Source organism: Oratosquilla oratoria, chromosome 19, assembly GCF_046742065.1.
Source record: "Oratosquilla oratoria isolate Oo_2021 chromosome 19, ASM4674206v1, whole genome shotgun sequence".
Lineage (NCBI taxonomy): Eukaryota > Metazoa > Arthropoda > Malacostraca > Stomatopoda > Squillidae > Oratosquilla > Oratosquilla oratoria.
This window is the reverse complement of record NC_134795.1, coordinates 21,732,074-21,754,535: the sequence shown is the minus strand read 5'-3', so window position 1 is coordinate 21,754,535 and position 22,462 is coordinate 21,732,074. Positions and strand designations below refer to the sequence as shown.

The following is a 22,462-nucleotide window of genomic DNA, read 5'->3' as shown; positions in this document are numbered from 1 at the left end:
GGTTTGGACACATGGATAGAATGGTTGAAGAAACATTAGTAAAAGAGTTATGGAAGGCAGGGATGGAAGGAGTGAACATGAGGGGGGGACATAGGATGAGAGGGACGGATGGGGTAAAAGGGGTATTATGAAAGAGGGGAATGTCCGTTGAGGATGGATGGGAGAGGACAGAAGATAGGGGTGAATGGAGAAGATGTATGGATGATAATGTGGTGCATGAGCCGAAGTGGGTGGGGGATGAGGGAGTATGTGTGAGAAATAAATTGATGCAGCCCAAAGGGATTTCTCCCTGTCTTCTTTTCTGCATGAGAAGACAGATAATGGGGGGAGGGGTTGACGATTTAATAAAGCATCCTTGCTGTGGATGTGTTGTGTCTTGTGACACTGCTTCTAACCAAGGACAGTGGGCGAGATCCAGGGATGACCAGTCATCCAGGAGGTGCCAAGATAAGAGGGAGGGAAGAGGGTGGAGGGGAGTGGAGATGTTATAGGGATGGAATGTGAGGGAGTGGTTTTTATGTCTTTGTTTTTTGGATACCTCCCTTATAATCATAAAGACGAAATGCACACCTACACTTGAAGTGCTTAAATTACTCACAGGTACAACATTTGCATAACAAAGAAACAACCATAACAGTACACAAACAAGAGACACTAATATCTCTCAATTCAACAGAATTAGGACAGTTTTTGATGTGTCAAAATGCAATTTTTTGAAACCCAAATCTCCTCCTTAGATGACAAACTGTCTGCAAAGATGGATGTGATTCACATTTTGTGAAAACTGCCATAACCCTGTTGAATTGTAAGACCCCAGTGTATAGAAAGTGTTGAATATACAAGCCCCCATGGATCTCTAATCTTATGGAGACACCACAACACCAGAACAAAGCTCTAAAGATAATTATAGGTTGCACAAATGAAACTCCTACAGACCATCTACACTATGAAACAACAATCCTCATTCAAGGATCATCATGACATGAGAGGCACATTAACACAGCTCACTCACCACACCACATGGTAGAACATGCACACATGGCCAAGAAACATCAAAATAACACCCAAATACCTATATCACACACAAATATTCTCTTCTCTTCCTTCACAACCACCAGATATCCACCTCCAGAAACATATCACTCACTGCCCCATCATCAGATTGAAAAGAAACACACTACTGCATGCAAGGCCTTGACATCCAACACTGAATCCTTGCTCCCTTCAGAGAAGAGTCCACCTGGTCAGGTTGCAGTGGCCAACATCCAGCCCTTCTAAATTACTAGATGCAGATGGATGAATAAATCATGGTTATCTATCCAGGATGTAACACTTCACCCCACACTGTTAAAGACTGCATTATGCATGCCAACTACACAATATATACTCAAAGATCTATGGGGAAACCCCATTCCAGCCCAGGTGTTCCTCAGGGAGATGGGACTGCTTGGCCAGACACCCTGGGGTATATCATCAATCATTCCAATTATAAAGGAGGTCGCCAAGTCAAAGGCAGCTCCGATCCACCACCCCAGTTTCCTTCTCATCTTAGCTCCTCGTGGATGAAGGGTTATCCCCATTTCCTGGTTAAGAACCAATGCAGCAAGACACAGTACATCCACAGCGAGGCTGCTTCACTTAATTGGTGACCTCCCTCTCCATCCCCTCATGCAGACGAGAAAATAGGCTATGCCCTAGTATCCATGCACAGCCATTCTCCATTTGCCCCTATCTCCCTTATTCAACACATTCCCCTCTTGCTCAAAAGCCACTCTTTCCCATCCATCCATCTCAGTATCCCCCCCCCATCAGTTCATTCCATCCACCTGTCTTCCTATGTTTTTGCTAATCTTTCTTTACTCATTAGCCCTATCTGCCATCACCTTTTCCACCCCCCACTCTAACATTGTAACCCCTACTATAAAGTACTTTACATTTCATCTCAAACTCCAAGTCTCCCCATACATTAACTTTTCTCTCTCAACCTACAATTGACCTCCATTTCCTGCCACATGAGACCCCAAATACTTAAAACTATCCACTCCGGCTAGTTTCTCTTTTAAGATTTTCTTCCAGGTCATTGCTATCCTCTACCCATCACCTTACTTTTAGATTTGTAAATTCATGTGGGTGGTGGTGGTATACCAAGTTTCAAATGTAATGCTCAATATAAAACGAGACTAGAAAAAGCAATGCATAACCCCAATGGAGACATTTGAATTTGATTTGTGGATGGCACTCTTTGCAGGAACAGCAGAGTACTTGTAAGGTATATTGACGGATTTGAACAAGTAAAGTCTAAATGTAAGTTTGAGGATAAATAAGAGTACAACTATGTGTTCAACTCAAGAGTTGCAGGTAACAATTACTTTGATCAGATGCTAAATCTAAAGATCAAATATGAATAAAAAAGGCCCATCACAATTGGCTTAAGTGTTCAGTAAATATCCTAAAGGTCTCTCCTTACTTGTCTGAAATGCTCTTACAGATGCTATATGCCGGCTATTATCTACAGATAAGAGACTTTGGAACCGAAGGGCACTGGAGACAGCTTGCACGGAATTGAGACAAATACTGGGAATAATGTTGAAATACAGGATGAAGACAAGTTGGGTTAGAGGGGACTAAAGCAAAAGACTTGCAGGGGATACAGGAGCAGAAAAGGAATTGGGCAGAGAAACTTGCCAGAAAAGGAAGCTAGTATATTATGGACTGATGCACAGAGGAAAATGTAGAGCAGATATGATTAATGACATGTTGGCAGACATATGAATGACTCTGGGAAGTGTTTGGGAAAGACCTTTGTTCAGTAGTGGATTCAGAATGACCAATTGGTTATCATGACTACTGGTTTATGGCACTTCTAATTTTTATATTTTGTTTTGGTTTGGCTAGTCAAAGGTTGAGCACAAGGAAAAAGATTTTTGGCCAAGGGGGTGTTGGTCTATTGTATACATTTCTATATTGTAGGGGGGTACTTTGGTTTTGGTTAGTAGTTCTGTTTTCAGTGACCAATGGGCAGTCTTTTGAGACATTGATTTATGGAATTTTTGGCTTGAAGGCAAAGCACTGGAGCCGGTAGGCCATTCAGCACATGGATATGCATTTGATGTTAGGGATGGGGCTTTTGATATTGTTTTGGTTACTATTTTGTGAAATGAAGGTATGGTATAGCCACCGATTCCAAGAAATATGATAGGGTTCTACTAGAGATTCATTGGACTTTTTTATTTTTACCCCATTGAACTGCAACACTTTATCCCTAGGATGACAAGGTGATCACTGTTGCAGTTCGTACACATGAACGGGTTCAAACTTGGGATACCATATGCAGAGGATGAACAAAACTCATGCCTGTTAGGCAGTGCAAGTTATGTCCAGTGTCCCAAGTGATGGCAGTTGAAGCATACAATAGGACATTTTATCTTTTGCTTCATATTTTAAGTTATCTAAGCTGGAAGTTGTGGTTCATCGAAAAGAAAGTATTTTAGAAGTGTGGGAAGGTGTCTGGAAAAAGTAAGGGGTGCATAGATCCTAATGGAAGTAGAGTGGAAAGGTAGTGTTAGATTTCTTGAATGCAAGGGAGGTTTAGGTAGTGTGACAGCGGGAAATGGCAGGGTTACAGACAGAAAAGAATAAGGCTATAGGGAAAGGATTCCTCAGTTGTGTAGGCTACTGCCAAGATGTGCTAATCCCCATCCTTAAATGGGGTATGCAATCATGCTCAAACATTGGAGGGCTTATGTTTGTTGTATAATGGAAATGGGAACATATGTTTGGAAATAATACGAGATCCACTTGTTCATCCCTTGTGGTTGCAGCCATTGTATATATGTATACCAAACTGTTCCTTGCATTCCCCATCATACTTTGTGTTCATGCAAGGCCCATGGCAGTTTACATTGTAGTTAACTAGCACTTTTATCCTTTTAGATCTCACTGATGTCATACTTTATCTCGTATTTCCTAATTTGGTTTAGTTTGAGGCTAATTGTATTTTGGTCAATAGTCCTGCTTTTTACAAGTTCCAGAGATTACAAGGGTATTGGTGTTTGTCAACCACAATTTGGTGTAGTCATTGCAGGGTGTTGTGTAATTTGGTAAATGGGAGGGTTGTCTCCTATAATGTGGTGGTAATATGTTGGGAGAGGTGGGGGTGTATGCAAAGGAAAACTTCCATTTGTGTCTTATTCCAGTAAATCATGGGGGTAATGAAAGAATAGTAAAATTACATGTTTATACTGCAAAAAATTACAGACAAGTGTTGCCATATGCACAATCTGATGTATTAGTGATCACAGGCCTCCAAGAGTATGCCATCATCTGCAAAGAAAATAGCTGTATAAATATTTGAAACCTGGAAAACAGTAGACATGACAAAACAAAACTTTTGCTTATATATTTTCTTGAGAGTGAGAGTGAGAGAAAAGCAAGAAATATTGAATATCTACCAAAATAATTGTTTCACTTGAAATTTTACATGCTAATCTCTTACGTACGAAAATTGGGCATCTATCTGTTCATCCACTGGCCACTCATTTTGCCATGACAAAACTGTCATATTCAAAACCATTTACAATATGACAAACGAAAATAAAGCACTCAACTGTATGGGTATACAAGAAAGACTAACCTAGTGTTGTATACAAGCACTCCATTCCAATCTGGCACACTCCTCTCTCTCATGCACATCAAAACTACTTACTAGCTAGTCCACTATAAAAGGTCCTCCAGTCATTGCACACCATGCCACCCACCCAACCCAGACACCTTATCAGCTTTCATCCTTCAATGCTCTTTGTATCTTGTATCAACCATCCATTCTTACATGTACAAGCCTGGGTGTCTCAACCTCTTCCATATGATGATACTGGTGTCAGCATCTTTATTATATTTATTTTGTAGTTGTAGCCAAGTGACCCCTGAATTCTGCGAACTGGCTTCATCACATTTTGTCAATTATTACTCAGTGAAAGAGAAGCAGTGACTTTATATTTTATGTGAGTATTGTGATGCACCAATCATCGTACCTCAGGCATCTGATGCTGCATGTGAGAATATGACTCATTTTGAAGAGATTAACCTCTTCAATAAGAGTCAAATTCTTGTGCGCAGCATCGGATGCCTAATGTATGATGCATCACACTACTTGCATTACAGAAAATGAAGTCACTGCTGCTGTATTAATTATTCTTTCACTATGAGTAATGACAAAAAGGAAACACGATATAACCAGTCCGCAGAATTCAGAGGTCACTCAGCTACAACTACAAAATACATACAATGAGACGCTGATGCCTGCAGCCTTCCATACCCACTCTCACCTCACGACACCTATGTAGGCATCATCATATCGAAGACATTTGTATGCTAAAAATTTGACTTAATTTGTTGAAAATGCATGGAAAAAATTCAAGTATGCACAATACACTGCTGAACTAAGTGCCATGTGGCATCATTTACCATTTTTTTTCTTAAAAAATATCTTGAGCAGGTGATGTCCCAACTTAAAGGGACATGGTGTAAGACTTGCTTTCAATTTGATGTTTACATATTTTTTTTAAATTTATAAACAAATTTCGAAAGATACACCAGCCTAAACATAGTGAACTGAATTGAGGCAAGAAAGTGTAGTCATGTGTACTGTGTAATGCTCAAGCAAGTGTTCCTACTGACTTTATTTTTTTCATTTTAGTGTTTATTATAATGCAACTTGTTTCACTGTAGGATGAAACCAAGTAAGAGAGAACTGCTAGGGCCAAGAAGAAATGAGCTTATTGTGAGGAGTGATATCCCGCCAGCATTGCCTAGTGACACACATCTGGCGACACTTCCACTGCTCAGCTGTTCAACTTCTACAGGCTCCACAGCTTCTACAAAACATATTTCAAGATTACGTGCAAGGGATACAAAGTCTTACAAAATTTCCTGTGATGAAAAAGGTCATAGAAAGTCACATACAAGTTGCCCTGTCTTGTGACCTATCAGTTTTGTGTACTTGGGGGTTCATATTCTTTATATTTCATTACTACAACTAGGTAAACAAACATTACACATCTGGAACCAACCTTTCATAAATTAAAATCTTCTAATATATACAAAGGATGAGGAGATCCAGGTTACTTCTTCAAAAGTTGGTGACGCACTAACACAAATGGGAGTGCCAGACCTGAACCAAAGAATACGGTGAAGAGGGCAGTCAACCGGAACCTATTCTTGATCTGGAAGGGTAGGTTCTGAAAAGAAAAATTACAAGTTTTCAAGTAATGGAAAGCAATACACATTCAGAAATTAAATTTGTGTAATCAAATAAGTCAGCTTTTGTGAAAATCAATGAAAGGTGTGCTGTTTAAATATTACTTGTTGGATTTTTTTTTTTTTTTTTATTATACAGAAAAGGATCAATGTTATTCAAGAGGTTACATCACTCTTAAACAACAACTCTCTATTTGGAAGGCCAACCCATGTGGAGACCTGACCTCAAGATGTTCATTTTAATATTCCTCATTGATAATGATATCCATTTTTCCAATGATAAAATTCTATGCAGAAATGAAAATATTTATGTACAAAAAATGGAATATACTTTTTTCATTTCAAACAAGTTTACGTTCTTGTGTTAGCAACATACCAAATGTTATTTGATATGTTATAAAGCAAAACAACTAATTTATTGGGTAAGGGTGTATAAATACGAGTCCAAAAATTCTGGCAGTCACTTTATCAAGATGTCAAACCTGACCCTTGAAGTCACCATCAAACTTAAGAGCACTTTACCCTCCCTCTATTCCTGATATACTAAAGGTCCCTCACCACTGGTAAACTAACCAAAGAAAGGATGAGATCTAATATTGTCCCAATATTCAAGAAAGGCTCTTGCTACTCCCCCCCTAAACTACTGTCCAATTAGCCCGACTTCCATTGGTTGCAAAACCAGAGATTTGTTAACGAGGCACTGTACAGATTTCTTTATTCTAATGACCTACTCTGACCACCAGTATGGTTTCCGCCACGGCAAAACAGTTGATCAATTGTTTATTTACAATGACACCACTTGGTTTCATGGAGATTTCATCATGGATGTTGTACCATTTGATTTTAGCAAAGCATTTCACATTGTGAGCCATCCTATACTTATCAATAAACTCTTGACTACTTGGAATCAAAGACTCCCCATTGACTTGGATAGCTGATCTCCTACAGGGCAGAACCATGCACAGTTCCATATCAGGCTGTACTATTGCTCTAAAAAAAGTCATCAGCAATTTGTAGACACATTTTGCATCTATATTACAACTCGAATGACTTAGTTTCTTGTGGAAACTAATATTAAGGAATGGTGAACAAAATTTCTTCAACCTTCCCATTACCCCGTACTGAATAAAAAAAATTGTTGAGCACCACACACTATTTTTGTGAAACTTTGTTTTTCTCCATATTCTAACCTAACCTTAAAAAGCAGTCCAGGCTGAAATGCATCTTGCATACTGGACAACTATGCCACTGCTTTGGTGGCAGGTAGCAGGAAGGTTGTGGGAACAGTTTCTTTTTATACATACAATCAAGGGCTTTTCCCCCTTTACAAGGGGTATAAATCCACTTCCACCAATTTCATCTCCAATACTCTACTCCCATTCACCACCCCTCCCTCTTTTCTTGGTTCCTCCTGGATGATGGGCCATCCCTGTATCTCGCCTACTGCCCCCGAGTCAGGAGCAATGCAGCATGACACTGATCCACATCAAGGCCGCTTCAATTGATCAGTAACTCCCTCTCCATCTCCTCATGCAGAAAAAAAAGATGGAGATTTCTTCAGGCTGCATCAAAATATCATTAACCTTTATCTCAAACCACTCACTCTCTCCATTTCTAATTCTAACACAGGCTTTATTACTATTGTAAAAACTCTTTACTAGTCTTAACAGCTTTCCTATTCCATATATCTGCAATACCTCCCACTGTACCTTACTGTCTACCTGCTACAAGCCTTTTCCAAATCCATAAAGACCCAAAAAAATAATCCTTACTTTTTCCTAAAGCTTTCCCACAAAGCACAAGACAATCCCTTAATATTAACCTCTTCAATACAAGTCAAATTCCTGTGCACAGCATCAGAAGCCTGATGTATGATTATTGATAACAATACTCAAAATAGTCATTGCTGATTTACTAGTTCTCTTCCACAGTAAAACACAGAAAATGCAATCAAACCAGTTCATAGAATTCAGGTCACTCAGCTATACATACATGTACCAAATGCTTTTCCCCCTTACAAAGGAGGTAGCCAAAAAACAAAGGCATAGAAACCACTCCTGCACATTCCATCCCCACATACTCCACTCCCATTTATTTTGGCTTCTCTTGGATGACTGTTCATCTCTGCCTCTTGCCCACTGCCCTGGATGGGTCAGAAGCAATGGCACAAGATGGCACATCCACAGCAGCATGGCTGTTTCATTAAATCAGTGAACCCCCCTCTCTGTCCCCTCATGCAGAAATGGAGAAGACAGGAAGAAATCCCTTTGGGCTGTGTTAATTTATTTTTCATACATACTCCTTCACCCCTCATCTCCCAACGACTTCCTCTTGTGCATCACACCAATCCATACTCCATTCACCCCTATCTTCTCCCGTCCTTCCTCAACACATTCCCCTCTCTTTCAATGCCCCCTTTTACCCCATCCATCCATCTCATCCTTGGTTGCCCCCTCATGTTCACTCCTTCCACAAAGCTTTCTTCACTCACCAGTCAGTCCATCACTGTACCTCCTCTTTTTCGACATTCTGCACAAAACCTATTCAACCAAGGTGCCTTTCTTTCCTTATTTCACCTCCATTTTGCTCATTCACCAATGACATGAAAGATACATCTTAAGTACCATGAAGACTCCTCAATGGCAGGAAACCGACATTGAAGTAACTCAAAGTAGCCAATGAGTGGGGGTTGAGCTTTAACACTGACAAATGCAGTCCTACTCTGTCAGAGGACATATACACCTAAATGCCATTAGTTCAGTCTACTTGATGAATAATGCTGATCTGTCCAGTCAAGAGCCCTTACATGCCTATGTGCTGCCCCGTGGCAAAATTCTCAGTGACCCCCCACACCCCAACCATCACCACTTCCCATCTCCATTCCTTACTGCCTATTATAGCTATTGGCTTGAGAAATAAACAGATTTTAAGAACACTATTCGTCCCTATTGCAGAAAGGATGAGGGAAAATATTTCATACTGTTGATTCTAACGAAATTTGTATATTACGGTAATTCAGGACTCCTTTGACTTTTTTTTTATTATTATAATTAGTCAGCCTTGTGGGTGGCATCCAGACTAGAATTGCAGTTCCTCTAAATGTGCTGCTCCTGGGCACATGCAACCCCCTCCCCCTCCCGATGTGAGGGCACTGGTCCAGTCTCCACTGCACTCCACTCAGATTTGCTGCATAGTGGTCAACAATACCCTGAAATTTCACTCATCATTTTGAGGAAGGCTGCTCGGCTGGTGAATGACTTGCAGGAGTCCACTTTTTGCTGTGACATATTTTATGCTCTCTACATATCCCACACCAGACTTACTAGAATTTGGCTCAACTGTATGGAATACAGTTCAGTGTAGATGGACTAAAGAAATACATGGATTATCTGAACACAGCTATGGAGACTAAAAAATTTGAACACATACTCTGTAAAGGGCTGCCTGATCAGGGTAAATTTTAGTTCTGCACACCTACGTGATATAGCAACAGAAAAATGATTAATTTTGTAATTATAATAATAAACGTACATACATATACCAGGGCTTTTCCCCCCTTACCCCGTCTGGGGTATTGGCTGCTTGTTATTGTGGCAAAGTAGCATGCAGTCGATACTTTAGGGTCTATATGGGGCGCCCCTACGGACCAGAGCCACACATCATTTTGTCTATGATAGAAGAAATTCTGTTCATAGAGAAATGATGACACTTTTATACTACGACTGTCCCTCCGTTATGCTGTCCCCCAACCCCTTGTTGCTGTCCTGTACCATTTCTCTGAGTATTCTCTTTCTGATTGGGGGAATTCCCTGTGGTGGGGGAAAAGAATACTGCCACCAAGTTTTCCCACTTGGATCGTAAGAGGCGAGAAGAAAGGGACGGGGAGAGGGACTAGGCATCCTTCTCCCTGTAGCCCCAAGGGGCAATTACCTAAAATGAAAAGAAAAGGCATAAGGGGTGCTGGCGGGCCTCGGGCCAGCACCCTAAGGTTTGGGTCTTTTAATGTGCGTGGATGTGGTACAGATGAGAGTAAAAGGGAAGAGATAGGTAGTATGTTTGTGAGAAGAAGGTTGGATGTGTTGGCTTTGAGTGAAACTAAGTTGAAAGGGAGGGGTGAGTGTATGTTTGGGAGTGTAAGTGGGAGGTTATCAGGAGTGAAGAGAGGGAGAGGGAGGGAAGGGGTGGCTATTCTAGTAAGTGAGGAGATGGGTAAAGGGGTAGTGGAGTGGAAGGAGGTTTCCTCAAGGATAATGTGGATGAAGGTGAAACTGGGAAAGGAGATGTGGGTCTTTGTAAGTGCATATGGGCCGGGCAGTGAGAAGAGTATAGAAGAAAGGGAGGCCTTTTGGATAGATTTAAATGAGTGCATAGAGGGTTTAGGAAGAAATGTCAATGTAATAGTGCTGGGAGACCTTAATGCTAGAGTGGGAAATGGTCCAATCGATGGAGTGGTTGGGAAGTGTGGAGTTCCAGGAAAGAATCGTAGTGGAGAGTTGATGGTGGAAATGTGTCTAGAAAGAGAGCTGATGATAGCAAATACAGTGTTTCGGAAGAAAGTCAAGCATAAGTACACATGGGAGAGGGTGGTGGAGGGAAGGGTGGTAGATAGAGCGCTAATGGATTATGTAGTGGTAAATAGGATTATGATAGGAAGAGTTAAGGATGTACATGTGCTAAGGGGAGAGGGTGGGGGAATATCAGATCATTTTTTGGTGGAAGGAAAGTTGAGAGTGGAGGATAGATGGAGAAGGAGGAAAGGGACAAAAGGTAGGGAGGTTCTTAGAGTGAACTCCTTGAATGAAAAGGAAAAGGAGAAGGAGTACGAAAAGAAGCTGAAGGAGGAGTGGGAGGGAGTTAAGGATAGAGCAGAGATGGGTGTGGAGGAGGAATGGGGATGGTTCAAGGAGGGAGTCTTAAAGTGTGCAAGGATGGTGTGTGGAACAAGAAGGACAGGAGGAAATAGAAGAAAGGGTAGTGAATGGTGGGATGAGGAAACAAAGAAGGTTGTAGAAGAGAAGAAGCGAGCATTCACAGATTGGTTACAAAAGAGGACAGGGGAGTCATATGAGACGTACAAAGAAAAGAAAAGAGAAGTAAAGCGGAAGGTAAAGGAGGCAAAGAGGAGAGCAGATGTGAAATGGGGTAGGAGTATGACAGAAAATTTTGAAAGTAATAAAAAGATGTTTTGGAAAGAAATTAAGAGAGGAAGAGGAGGTGAATCAAGTAGGGAAGAAAAGGTAAAAGGTACAGATGGAGAGTTGATAATGGAAGAGATGGCAGTGAGGGGAAGATGGGCAGAATATTTTAGGGAGTTGCTGAATGTGAAGGAGGATAGGGAGGGAAAGATAGCTGCAGTGGGAAATACGAAGAAAATGAGAGTGATGAGTGAGGAGAATGGAGGAGAAATAAGGAAGGATGAGGTGAAGGCAGTTGTAAAGATGATGAAAGCAGGTAAGGCACCTGGTCTGGATGGATGTCATGCAGAATGTCTGAAAAAGGGAGGTTCAGTGATGGTGGACTGGTTGGTGAGATTATTTAATGTTTGCTGGAGAGAGGGTAGAGTACCGGAGGACTGGAGTAGTGCCTGTATAGTTCCTCTTTACAAGGGAAAAGGGGACAAGTGTGAATGTAGTAATTTCAGAGGGATTAGCCTGTTGAGTGTAGTAGGGAAGGCTTATGGGAGAATCTTAATTGAGAGGATTAGGAGAGGAACAGAAGGAGTAATTGGTGAGGAACAGTGTGGATTTAGGACGGGTAGAGGTTGTGTAGATCAGATCTTTGTGGTAAGACAGATATGTGAGAAAGCTATAGGAAAGGGGAAGGATGTTTTTTGGGCTTTTATGGATCTGGAAAAGGCTTATGATAGGGTAGACAGAAAGGCACTGTGGGAGGTTATGCAGATTTATGGGATAGGAGGAAAGCTTTTGGGAGCTGTCAAGAGTTTTTATGTGAGTAGTAGAGCATGTGTTAGGATTGGAAATGGAGAGAGTGAGTGGTTTGAAGTAAAGGTGGGACTTCGTCAAGGATGTGTTATGTCGCCCTGGCTGTTCAACTTATACATGGATGGGGTGGTGCGAGAGGTGAATGCTAGGGTAGTGAGTCAGGGATTGGAGATGGTTAAAGAAAATGGAGAAAAGTGGGAGGTGAGCCAGCTGTTGTTTGCAGACGACACTGCGCTTGTGGCAGGGTCAGAGGAGGGATTGAGGAAGCTGGTGGCAGAGTTTGGGAGAGTATGTGATAGAAGAAAGCTAAAGATAAATGTGGGTAAAAGTAAGGTGATGAGATGTACAAGGGGTGAAAGTGGCAGTAGACTGGAAGTGAACATTAAGGGAGAGCGACTGGAGGAAGTGGATAGTTTTAGATACTTGGGTGCAAGTGTAGCAGGAAAAGGTGGAGTGAAGGTGGAGGTAGAATGTAGATTGAGAGAAGCGAGTAAATGCCTTGGTGGTTTAAAGAGTGTAATGAGAAATAGACATTTGGGAATGGATGCGAAGAGGAGACTGTATGAAGGAGTGATTGTGCCAACAGCATTGTATGGGGCAGAAACGTGGAACATAAGAGAAGAAGAGAGAAGGAGTTTGAATGTGTTTGAGATGAGGTGTCTGAGAAGTATGGTGGGGGTTACTAGGCTAGATAGAGTGAGAAATGAGGAGGTGAGGAGGAGAACAGGGGTGAAAAAGGATTTGGGAGATAGGGTTGATGAAAGAATATTAGGATGGTTTGGACACATGGAAAGAATGAGTGAAGAAAGACTAGTAAAAGAGGTATGGAAGGCAGATGTGGAGGGAGTGAACATGAGGGGACGTCCTAGGATGAGGTGGATGGATGGGGTGAAGGGGGCTTTGGGGAAGAGGGGAATGTCTGTTGAGGAAGGAAGGGAGAGGACGGAAGACAGAGGTGAGTGGAGAATGGTTGTATATGGATGATGTTGTGACTGCATGAGGAGGAATGGGCGGGGGGGTGGGGGGTGGGGTAGTATGTGTGAGTAAATTTTGACGCAGCCCGAAGGGATTTCTCCCCGTCCTCTCCTTATATGCAAAGGGGGACGGAGAGGGGGGGTCGCCGATTAAATGAAGCGGCCTTGCTGTGGATGTACTGTGTCTTGCGACACTGCTTCTGACCCAGGGCGGTGGGCAGGGTGCAGGGATGACCCGTCATCCAGGAGGTGCTCAGATGAGAGGAAGGGTGGGAGGGGTGTGGAGTGTATTTAGGGATGAAATGGGTGGGAGTGTTTTTATGCCTTTCCCTTTTTGGCTACCTCCCTTGGAAGGGGGAAAAAGCCTTGGTATATGTATGGTATATGTATGTACCAGGGAGGTAGCTAAAAAGGAAAAGGCATAAAATCATTCCCACCCATTCCATCCCTGAAAACACTCCACACCCCTCCACCCTCCCTCCCATCTCAGCACCTCCTAGATGACAGATCATCCCTGCACCTTGTCCACTGCCCTGGGTCAGAAGCAGTGTTGCAAGACACAGCAAGGCCGCTTCATTAAATCGGTGACCCCCCCCCCTCTCCGTTCCCCCATGTAAAGGAGAGGACGGGGAGAAATCCCTTCGGGCTGCGTCAAAATTTTGCTCACACACATTACCTCACCCCCCATCCCCTTGTCCATTCCACCTCATGCATCACAACATCTTCCATATACAACCATTCTCCATTCACCCCTGTCTTCTGTCCTCTCCCATCCTTCCTCAACAGACATTCCCCTCTTCCCCAAAGCCCCCTTCATCCCATCCATCCATCTCATCCTAGGACGTCCCCTCATGTTCATTCCGTCCACATCTGCCTTCCATACCTCCTTTACTGGTCTTTCTTCACTCATTCTTTCCATGTGTCCAAACCACCCCAATACTCTTTCATCAACCCTATCTCCCAACTCCCTTTCCACCCCTGTACTCCTCCTCACCTCCTCATAAACAATTTTCTTGACAGAAATCTATAACAAAAGTTGCCAAAACCTATTTACTAGCGAAGTCACGGCAGTTGAGTGATATGCTGTTTTGATAGATGCAGAGGCCAAAGAAATGAAAGGTCTATTCTAACCTACCTAACCTATATATAGAAATTCGGTACTTCAAATTCTAAACATCATCTAGGTCATCGTTGTCATGGATGGTGACAGCCTGATTATTATTGTACCTTGGGCAGAATGCCAGGTTCTCTCAAAGTCCAAGGAAGCCCCACTCTCTTTGTAAGAGTGCTAATTAATGTCACCTGGAGTTGGAGAAGACCCAGTCCACAATGTGAAAGCTATCATCTGATAGTGACTGGACTGGCATGGCATCTGGACCATATCCTAGTGGCTTTTGTTCATTAAATTTGCTTGTAGCATTTTTTTTTCTGATAAGAAAATCATATTTTGTTCATGTATTATAATTTACAAAATTAATATTTAATTTTCTAATGCTATATCGCATTGGTGTGCATAACTAAAATAATTATAATACCCTGATCAACAATAAAGTAAGAAAAATCAACAATTGTGCCCAAAAGCTTTCAATCATTACAAAAATTGCTGACATTGGAAAAAAAAAAACAAGCACCCAGAGGAGAACTAAGCTATAGAAAATATGGTCAATTTATAGGTTCACCCAACCATAGAATTTGATGTGGCTTATGCATAACTTCAATACTTAATTACTTCAAAAGTACACCATTCATATCAACATTTCTCACCAGAAACACATAAGCCACATATCAAATTCTATGGTTGGGTGAAACTATAAATTGTCCAGGGGACAATTTATAGTTTCACCCAACAAAGGCACAATCCCAAATTCTTCTACAGTTACTGTAAAAAATTCTTGAAGACCAAAATCAGATGGGACCCCTAGTAACCGACCAAGGAACCACAACAGATGACCCCCAAGAAACCTGTCAGATGCTGGCACACCAATACAACAGTGTGTTTAGCATACCAAAGGCACAAGCAGAAATCCATGATCCTGTGACATTTTTCAATGAGGAGACAATCAATCAAAACCAACTCGCCGACCTTCAAGTCATAGTAAATGACATCATAAAGGCGATAAAGGAGCTAAGGATAAATTTGGCCGCTGGACTGGACAGCATTCCGGTGATCCTACCCCTAAAATGCAGTGAGGTCTTAGCAGTCCCAATCCATATGTTGTGGCTGTCTTCCATGGACAAAGATAAGATCCCAGCACTACTGCAACAAGCCATAATAAACCCAATATATAAAGGAGGAGACAGGACTTTGCCCAAAAATTATCGACCAGTTGCCCTCATGTCCCACATCAAAGCAATTTAGAAATGAGTTCGGGACAAACTGTTTGCATGCCTTGAGGAGAATAACCTTATAAAAGAGAGCCAGCATGGTTTTCGAAAAGGTCAGTCCTGCCTCTCAAACCTACTGACACATTACGACTGGCTACTAACGAAACTGTCAGAGGGGAAGAATGTTGATGTAGTATTTCTAGACTTTGCAAAAGCCTTCGACAAGGTAGACCATGGAGTCCTCCTCCACAAGGCAAGGGACCTAGGAATATGGCTTCACAACTTCCTGACAGACCGTACCCAAACAGTCGCAGTTGATGGCTAGAAATCCGGCGAAATCAAAGTAGTAAGCAGAGTACCACAAGGCCCCTTTCTATTGAATGACAAATAGGAGTGGACTCGACCCTCCCGTCTTTTACCAACAATACCCACATCAGTCGTGCAGTGCTGGAAAGTGAAGATGTACGCCATCTACAAGATGACCTTGATATAGTCTATACTTGGGCTAATGATTGTAATATGCAGTTCAATGAAGAGAAGTTTGAGGTCATGAAATATGGCACCAACCAAGAAATTAAAGATTACCGAACTGTACACAGAGGAATGACAATTACACCCAAAGGACATGTAAAATGTCTGGGTATCTATCTAGGTGACAATGCCACTTTCCAGCACCACATCACGGAGACTGGAAAGGGCACAGGGGATGGCCAGCTAGGTATTATGGACTTTCTCCTTAAGAGAGGCAAAGGTAGTGCTAACTCGTTGGAAGGCGCTAATTTAACCTATCCTGGACTAATGTAGCCCGCTCTGGTCTCCACATGAACAAGATGACCAGAGGCTGTCCAAAGAATTGACACCAGGCATATTAGAGGGATGAAGGATCTTAATTATTGGGATTGCTTGAAAGCACTGGAACTACTCCCAACAAAGGAGAGAAAGGTATAGGGTCATCTATACATGGAAAATCCTGGAGGGCCTTGTTCCTGACCCCTCGCCCTCAACAATCAAGCCATACTACAGTGTAAGCCACGGCTGCAAGTGTGAGAGAAACGCTCCCACCAAGAGCTCCAGAGAGGGTTAAGACCTTACTGGCACCCAGCCTAGGCCACAAAGGCCCAAAAATTTTCAATGCTCTTCCAAAAGAAGTCAGAGAACCAACTGCCTGGTGGACAGCTTCAAGCATGTGCTGGCCAGATTTCTATGGAAGGTTCCAGACTATCCCCAGTGCCAGGGTACACAGACTGTTGTCTTCCAACACAAAAACAGACCAACTGGCCCTTGTGAGGAGGGATAGCAGGACTGGTAGTGGCGGTAGATCACTATGGCTATGAGGACGGACCTTGGAACTTCTCCAAGTAAACCAAGTAAAAGCCGACATTGTATATATTGATTTGGCTCCAATTCAGTGCAGCAATTCAAGATCTCCATCATATGCACCTAGGACATACCCAGTAGTGGGATTCAGCCAGTTCTTACCTATTCGCTAGAACCGGCTCACGCAAATTTGTCAGTTCGGCGAACCGGCTAACTGGCAAACCGACTAGTTGCTCAGCTGGTCAGTGGTCTTCTGCATCTCATCCGATAAGTACCGGGACGGTATGTTTCGTAACTTTCGTTAGTGATTTATTGCATAGTTTATTTACACAAGTGGTTACCAGTTTTTTTTCATGTATATAGTGCTTGGTTTCTCTGTATATTTGTGTTATTAAACTACATTTTATTATAATTATGGACATACATACATAGTACATACACGCACTCTCATACACACTCCTTAGGCCTACCCACACAAACATGTTTGTTTATAAATAACACAAATGCATTGCACACATATACTCATGTACATGTACACATATGCACACGTGTAAGCACATACATAGCCTACACATGCACACACTAGCCTAGTGCAGGTGTATTTATTCGATTTGCCATCGAATTTTTTGATCACGAGACTAACTATAGGTTGGCACCCAGGTCTATACCCCATTTTTTTTCCACCTGACAATTTTTCATGTTTTTCGTATGTAAATATTTGAATATTTTTTACGTTTGGCAGCCACAGATGCATTTTAAATATAATATTGTTAGTTTTCCATATTTCTAGTTAGAATATTTAATTGATAACAATAATATAAAGAAAATGTGGCTAAGAAGTGGTTGCAAATTAGTGTCAGATGGAAATACACCGACTATAACAGAACCGGCTGACGAAAAATTTGAATCCCACTACTGGACATACCCTATTTGAATTTACACATTAGCTTTCTTATGAAATGTATAAATAACATACAAATTATCCACTGCATTGTACCAACCCTCCTTATGGCACATAAATCAGCCCTGTTATCCAAATTACCGTCTTTTGTGTTTCCCAAGATGGGCTAGCATGCCAGCAGTTTTGGGCTACCCACACTTATACAACTTGTCTTGACTATCCCTGACCCACAAATATCAAGTCAACCAGGTAAGGTGAGAACCAAGTGAGCAAGACTATACAGATAGGTCTAGTGTGCGAGCTTAAACCCTTTAAGGCTTGCAATAGAATTTATCGACATTGCTAATCATATGAAGGAAAAACTATTAGAAAAAAAATCCTAATTCGTGTTCAAATTTTATAATTATAAATTCTCTAATTAATGAAAATTCAATATCCACCGTACTATATAGCTACACCCCAAACGAAATTAAATGCATCGGCTCCTGACCAGTTCCTCATCAATTCTTATTCTACAAACTGATGCTTTGGTATTGCGTCACTAGTTTCCCAAATATGCACTTCAGTAATATCACGTATTTCTAGACAATAATACATCCGTGGCAATACACTCAAAAAACAATAACATCAAAATGAAATTATAAGTACAATTTCATGAAACTCTAATCCAAATCAACAAATGTAGGAGTCTGATAAGGATTTAGGATTTCGCCCCAATTCCGGCAACAAGAATCTCTCAGCTGATCCGAAAACATTTAACTGAATAAAAATCTGCTATTCTACTTACACCTCCTGGAATTCCACCATCCCCTCCTCGTCGAACTGCAGAAGTCATAAGACTCCTAGAAACAACGGCGAGCCTGTTTGCAATCATTTTGCCAAATTATATGTACTTTTTCTTGCAGTTATTACGGTCCTCTCCGACGGTCTAGGTAGAACAAGTGAACGGCACAACGTCTGTCCTCTAGCCAAGCAAAAGTAAAATGAGATACTGAAATTAAATTTATCAAAATTTAAAACAATTTGATTTTGAAATTATACTACATAATATTGTTAAGAATTTATATTTATAATGAAAAATATATTCCAAAATTTGAAATAAGTATAAACACTATAGAGATTATCTATTTTTATTTTAATCACATCAATTCTTCATTTTAAAAGTATAAAATGTTGTTTGATATAACAAAAGACATAATACAATGGTTCTATTAAATAAATAACCTTATCTAGCAAATTTTCAGATATTATAAATAGGAATTTGTGTTTGTTAAATTGTTTTACTAGTCTGTGTGTGTTTTACTAGTGGTAAACAACAATACTATCATGTAATTATATGTTCACGCTAAAACTTTGTCTGTCGAAAATATACAAGCTTATTCCGTTTTTACATTTGACCTGGTATAGCTCTCGTCACGTATGCAAGTACACTACATGATACACATTGCCCTCTATTGGTGTGCGTTAAGAACTAGTAATAGAAAATTAGGACTCGATATTAGAATATTGAAGAAAATGCAACTTACAGGACTAACTATAAGATTATATGACCAAATATACTGTACGTATTGTGATTCAAAAGTACTTACTTGTGCGTCGATGACGTCTTCGGTTTCGGTCGCTCCTGGGTGGGCCCTTACATTCCTTTGCGGCACTTAACTCTCCACTTCTCTAGCCTAATTCCCTACCTCCTAACCATTAATGCTAGCTTATCGTATCCCCCTTTCTGGGTACTGTACACTCCACTCACACTCGCATTCACCACCACCCACGCGCGGTCCTTGTTCGGCACCGTGCCACCCAAGCCTACGTGAGGCCACCCCCCCGCATTCGGGTGGGAAGGGGGATACCAGCGCTCATGCCCTTTGACCCCTTCTCCCCCCCCCAGAGAGGGGGGGAGGGGGTGCCAACCGTCCGTCCCCATCCGCGCCATACACACTCACGCTCACACGACACCCCCCCTTGATCTAGAGATCACCCTACTCCTCGTCTTCTCCTTCCTCTACATCGTAGTCCTGTAGCCACCTTGGCGGGCGTCTTTCGCGCTGGGGTCTCTGAGACACCCCATCCTCTTCTGTTGTCGCCCCGTGGCCTTCCTCCTCATCTTCTCCTTCACTCACTACCCGCCGTATATCCAAGATATGTCGCGGCACTCCCTCAACAGAAACATTGTTCCGGGAGTTCACCTCCGTCACTGTCCCTCTCGTCCACTGTGACGTGCACTTCCTGTCCTTTGGTCTCACCCATACCTCGTCCCCCACCTGCACTGAGGCGGGGCCTTCTTCGGCGTTGGCCGGCAGTTTCGGTCCCTGCAGCGGATGGCGCCAATCATATTTGAACACAGCCTTTTGCGGAACCGAGCGGTCGTCTTGGCCTGACCTGGGGGAGATATTATACCAGAAAACTGCCTCCGTCGGCGGTATTCGCGCCCTCTCAGCTATGGCCTTAATTGTACGATGGTGTCGTTCTACTATCCCATTTCCGCTCGGCCGGTACGCTGCCCGGAAGAAGCGTCTTGTGTTCCACTTGTCCAATGTACCTTTCAGTGCCTCCGACCGAAACGCCGTGCCGTTGTCCATCAGGACTTCATCCACTGGGCCCCGCTCCAAAAATACCTCGTCCATCACCCGCGCAATCTCTTCTCCAGTCTCCGCCTTCAGTTCTCGCCAAATGCCGAACCGCCCTGGGCCGCAGTCGACCATCGATAAGTATCTGGTGCCTTGATAGTGGGTTACGTCAATTGCCAGCCGCCCCCAATTCTCTTCCACGCAGAGCTCCCCCGCTGAATGCGGTCTGGGGGCTGGGTTTATGGACTGACAGCGGGCACACGCCCTCACCGCATGCCGCACCTCTTCCCTTGATATGTTCGGATTAACCTTCCTTGCCAGGAACAATGACCTATCGACCCCTAGATGATGCGTTTCGTGCAACTCTTTCGCACGAAAGGACCCAGCGGCGCACATCTCGAGCTTCTCTTCCTGTTCTTCCTTCGCTTTCAGCCAGCTCCTCTTTACTCTGGTAAGCGCGTCCGCTTTGTTCGCCTCCGAGGATACCTTCCTCACCCTTATCTTCATGCCGAACTCGTCGATTAACTCTCTCAGGATCCCGAGGCGGCGCTTCACCAGGATCTCTGCAGCTCCTTTCGTGCGTACTCTCTTTTCAGCCGTCAGCACCGAGTTCATCCACCCCGCTACCGTGGCTGAGTCCGTCCTGATCTCGATCTCACGCAGCCCCCATTTCAGCGCCAAATTTGTTCCTTTTATGACCGCGTCCAACTCTGACACGTTAATATGGTGGTAGTCGTCCTTCTTCCGCTGCCACGCTCCATCTTCGACTATTACGTTCCCTATCTCCAAGACGGCGCCGGTTGCGATACTACTCGCGTCGCACCATACTACGCCATGGCTCTGCTGGGGCGCGTTCCACTGTCCTCTCACAGGATCATCGTGCATCGTCCTCTGGACAACGTCGTGCATCATGGTTAGCGTGTCCTCATCAACCTTCTCTCCCCAATCTTTCGATCCCGCCCTCCTCTTAATGTAGCTACATGCCGTACGAAGCCATCCGGCGATCGGGTAGTGGCCCACTAATTTGCCACACAGGGAGAAAAGTTCTCGTTTACACATTTCGTCCGTCACCTTCGGGATCTCGTTCCCTCGCTTGAACATCAGCGTTCCTGCCGCGTTCCTTTCCAGTCGCAGTCCCAACACCGCTCCTCCCTCCAACGGCTCCGGTTCCTTAGCTGTCAATCCGTATCGAGCCAGATGTTCCACCACGTTCGACGTCGATACTATGCCATCGTCCACCAGTATGTCGTCTAGGTACGAGTCAGTGCCCTTCTTCATCGCTTCAGTCTTCCCCAGTACCGTCTTCAGGATTCTCGTCATGATCCTCGGGGCCGAGCTGAGCCCAAAACCAAGTCTGGTCAAGCAGTAAATTCTCCCTTTGTATTTTACTAGCTGGTACTTCCATAACTTCTTAGTCACGTGAATTTGCAAGTAAGCCGCCCGCAAGTCTACAACGGCGGACGCCCCCCTCCTTCGGCGCCACCTGCGTAGGGTCTCACTACATACATCTACAAAATCGTCGCCAGTATGACACTTCACGAACTGGTTCAGCTCTCGGAAGTCCAGCACCGGTCGTACCTTTCTCTTGGTTGGCTGCACTACCGCCATCAAGGGCAGGATTCCGCCCTCCACCGGTTCCTCCCAGGGACTCAAGATTCCTTCCTCGATCCATCGCTCCACTTCGAGGTCAAAGTCCTCCCTCACCCCCTCTCTGAGGGTCCGTGTGTAGCAGTCGACTTTATTCTTCAAGACGGGCGAGCTTTCCTTCGGATACCACTCTACTTCCCACTTCCGGCCGTCAAATTCCGCCCGGAAGTCCTCGTCCTCAATCGTGCACGGCGTCGCCCTCTCCTCAGGGTCGAGCTTCGGGCCAGCACCGCCCTCCGCGGCTCCCATTGCCATTCCTACGTCCTCACCCGGCCTCGGTCGGTTCTTCATCCTCTCTTCCGAGTCCTGCCTCATTCCAATCCGTACGAGCCCACCGATGAACGTGACTTCTCCAAGCTGGGTAATTCCGTCCATTCCCTCCAGAATCGTTCTAATGACGAGCACTCTTAGTCGTATCGGGATACCCTCCACTATCATTTCAATTTCCTGTTCGCCATCGCATATCGTCTCTCTCCCGTCGACTGTCGTCAGGGCCACATCTCCCCGTCTGAACTCTTGAACTATATCGGTCCT

The 22,462-nt window shown here is 43.3% G+C and overlaps 2 protein-coding genes across 2 annotated transcripts; both read right to left on the bottom strand.

The window, feature by feature from the left end:
• Nucleotides 1-4,223: 4,223 nt before the first annotated feature.
• LOC143035783 (cytochrome c oxidase subunit 7C, mitochondrial-like) lies at nt 4,224-18,695 on the bottom strand. Its single transcript, XM_076202734.1, has 3 exons — nt 18,502-18,695; nt 6,069-6,236; nt 4,224-4,323 (listed from the first exon to the last, which is right to left on the bottom strand). The coding sequence occupies exons 1-2, from the start codon at nt 18,586-18,588 to the stop codon at nt 6,120-6,122; spliced, it is 204 nt and encodes a 67-aa protein (XP_076058849.1). The 5' UTR covers nt 18,589-18,695; the 3' UTR covers nt 4,224-4,323; nt 6,069-6,119.
• A 998-nt stretch (nt 18,696-19,693) lies between these two features.
• LOC143035564 (uncharacterized) lies at nt 19,694-22,183 on the bottom strand. Its single transcript, XM_076202431.1, has one exon. The coding sequence runs from the start codon at nt 22,181-22,183 to the stop codon at nt 19,694-19,696; it is 2,490 nt and encodes an 829-aa protein (XP_076058546.1).
• Nucleotides 22,184-22,462: the final 279 nt, after the last annotated feature.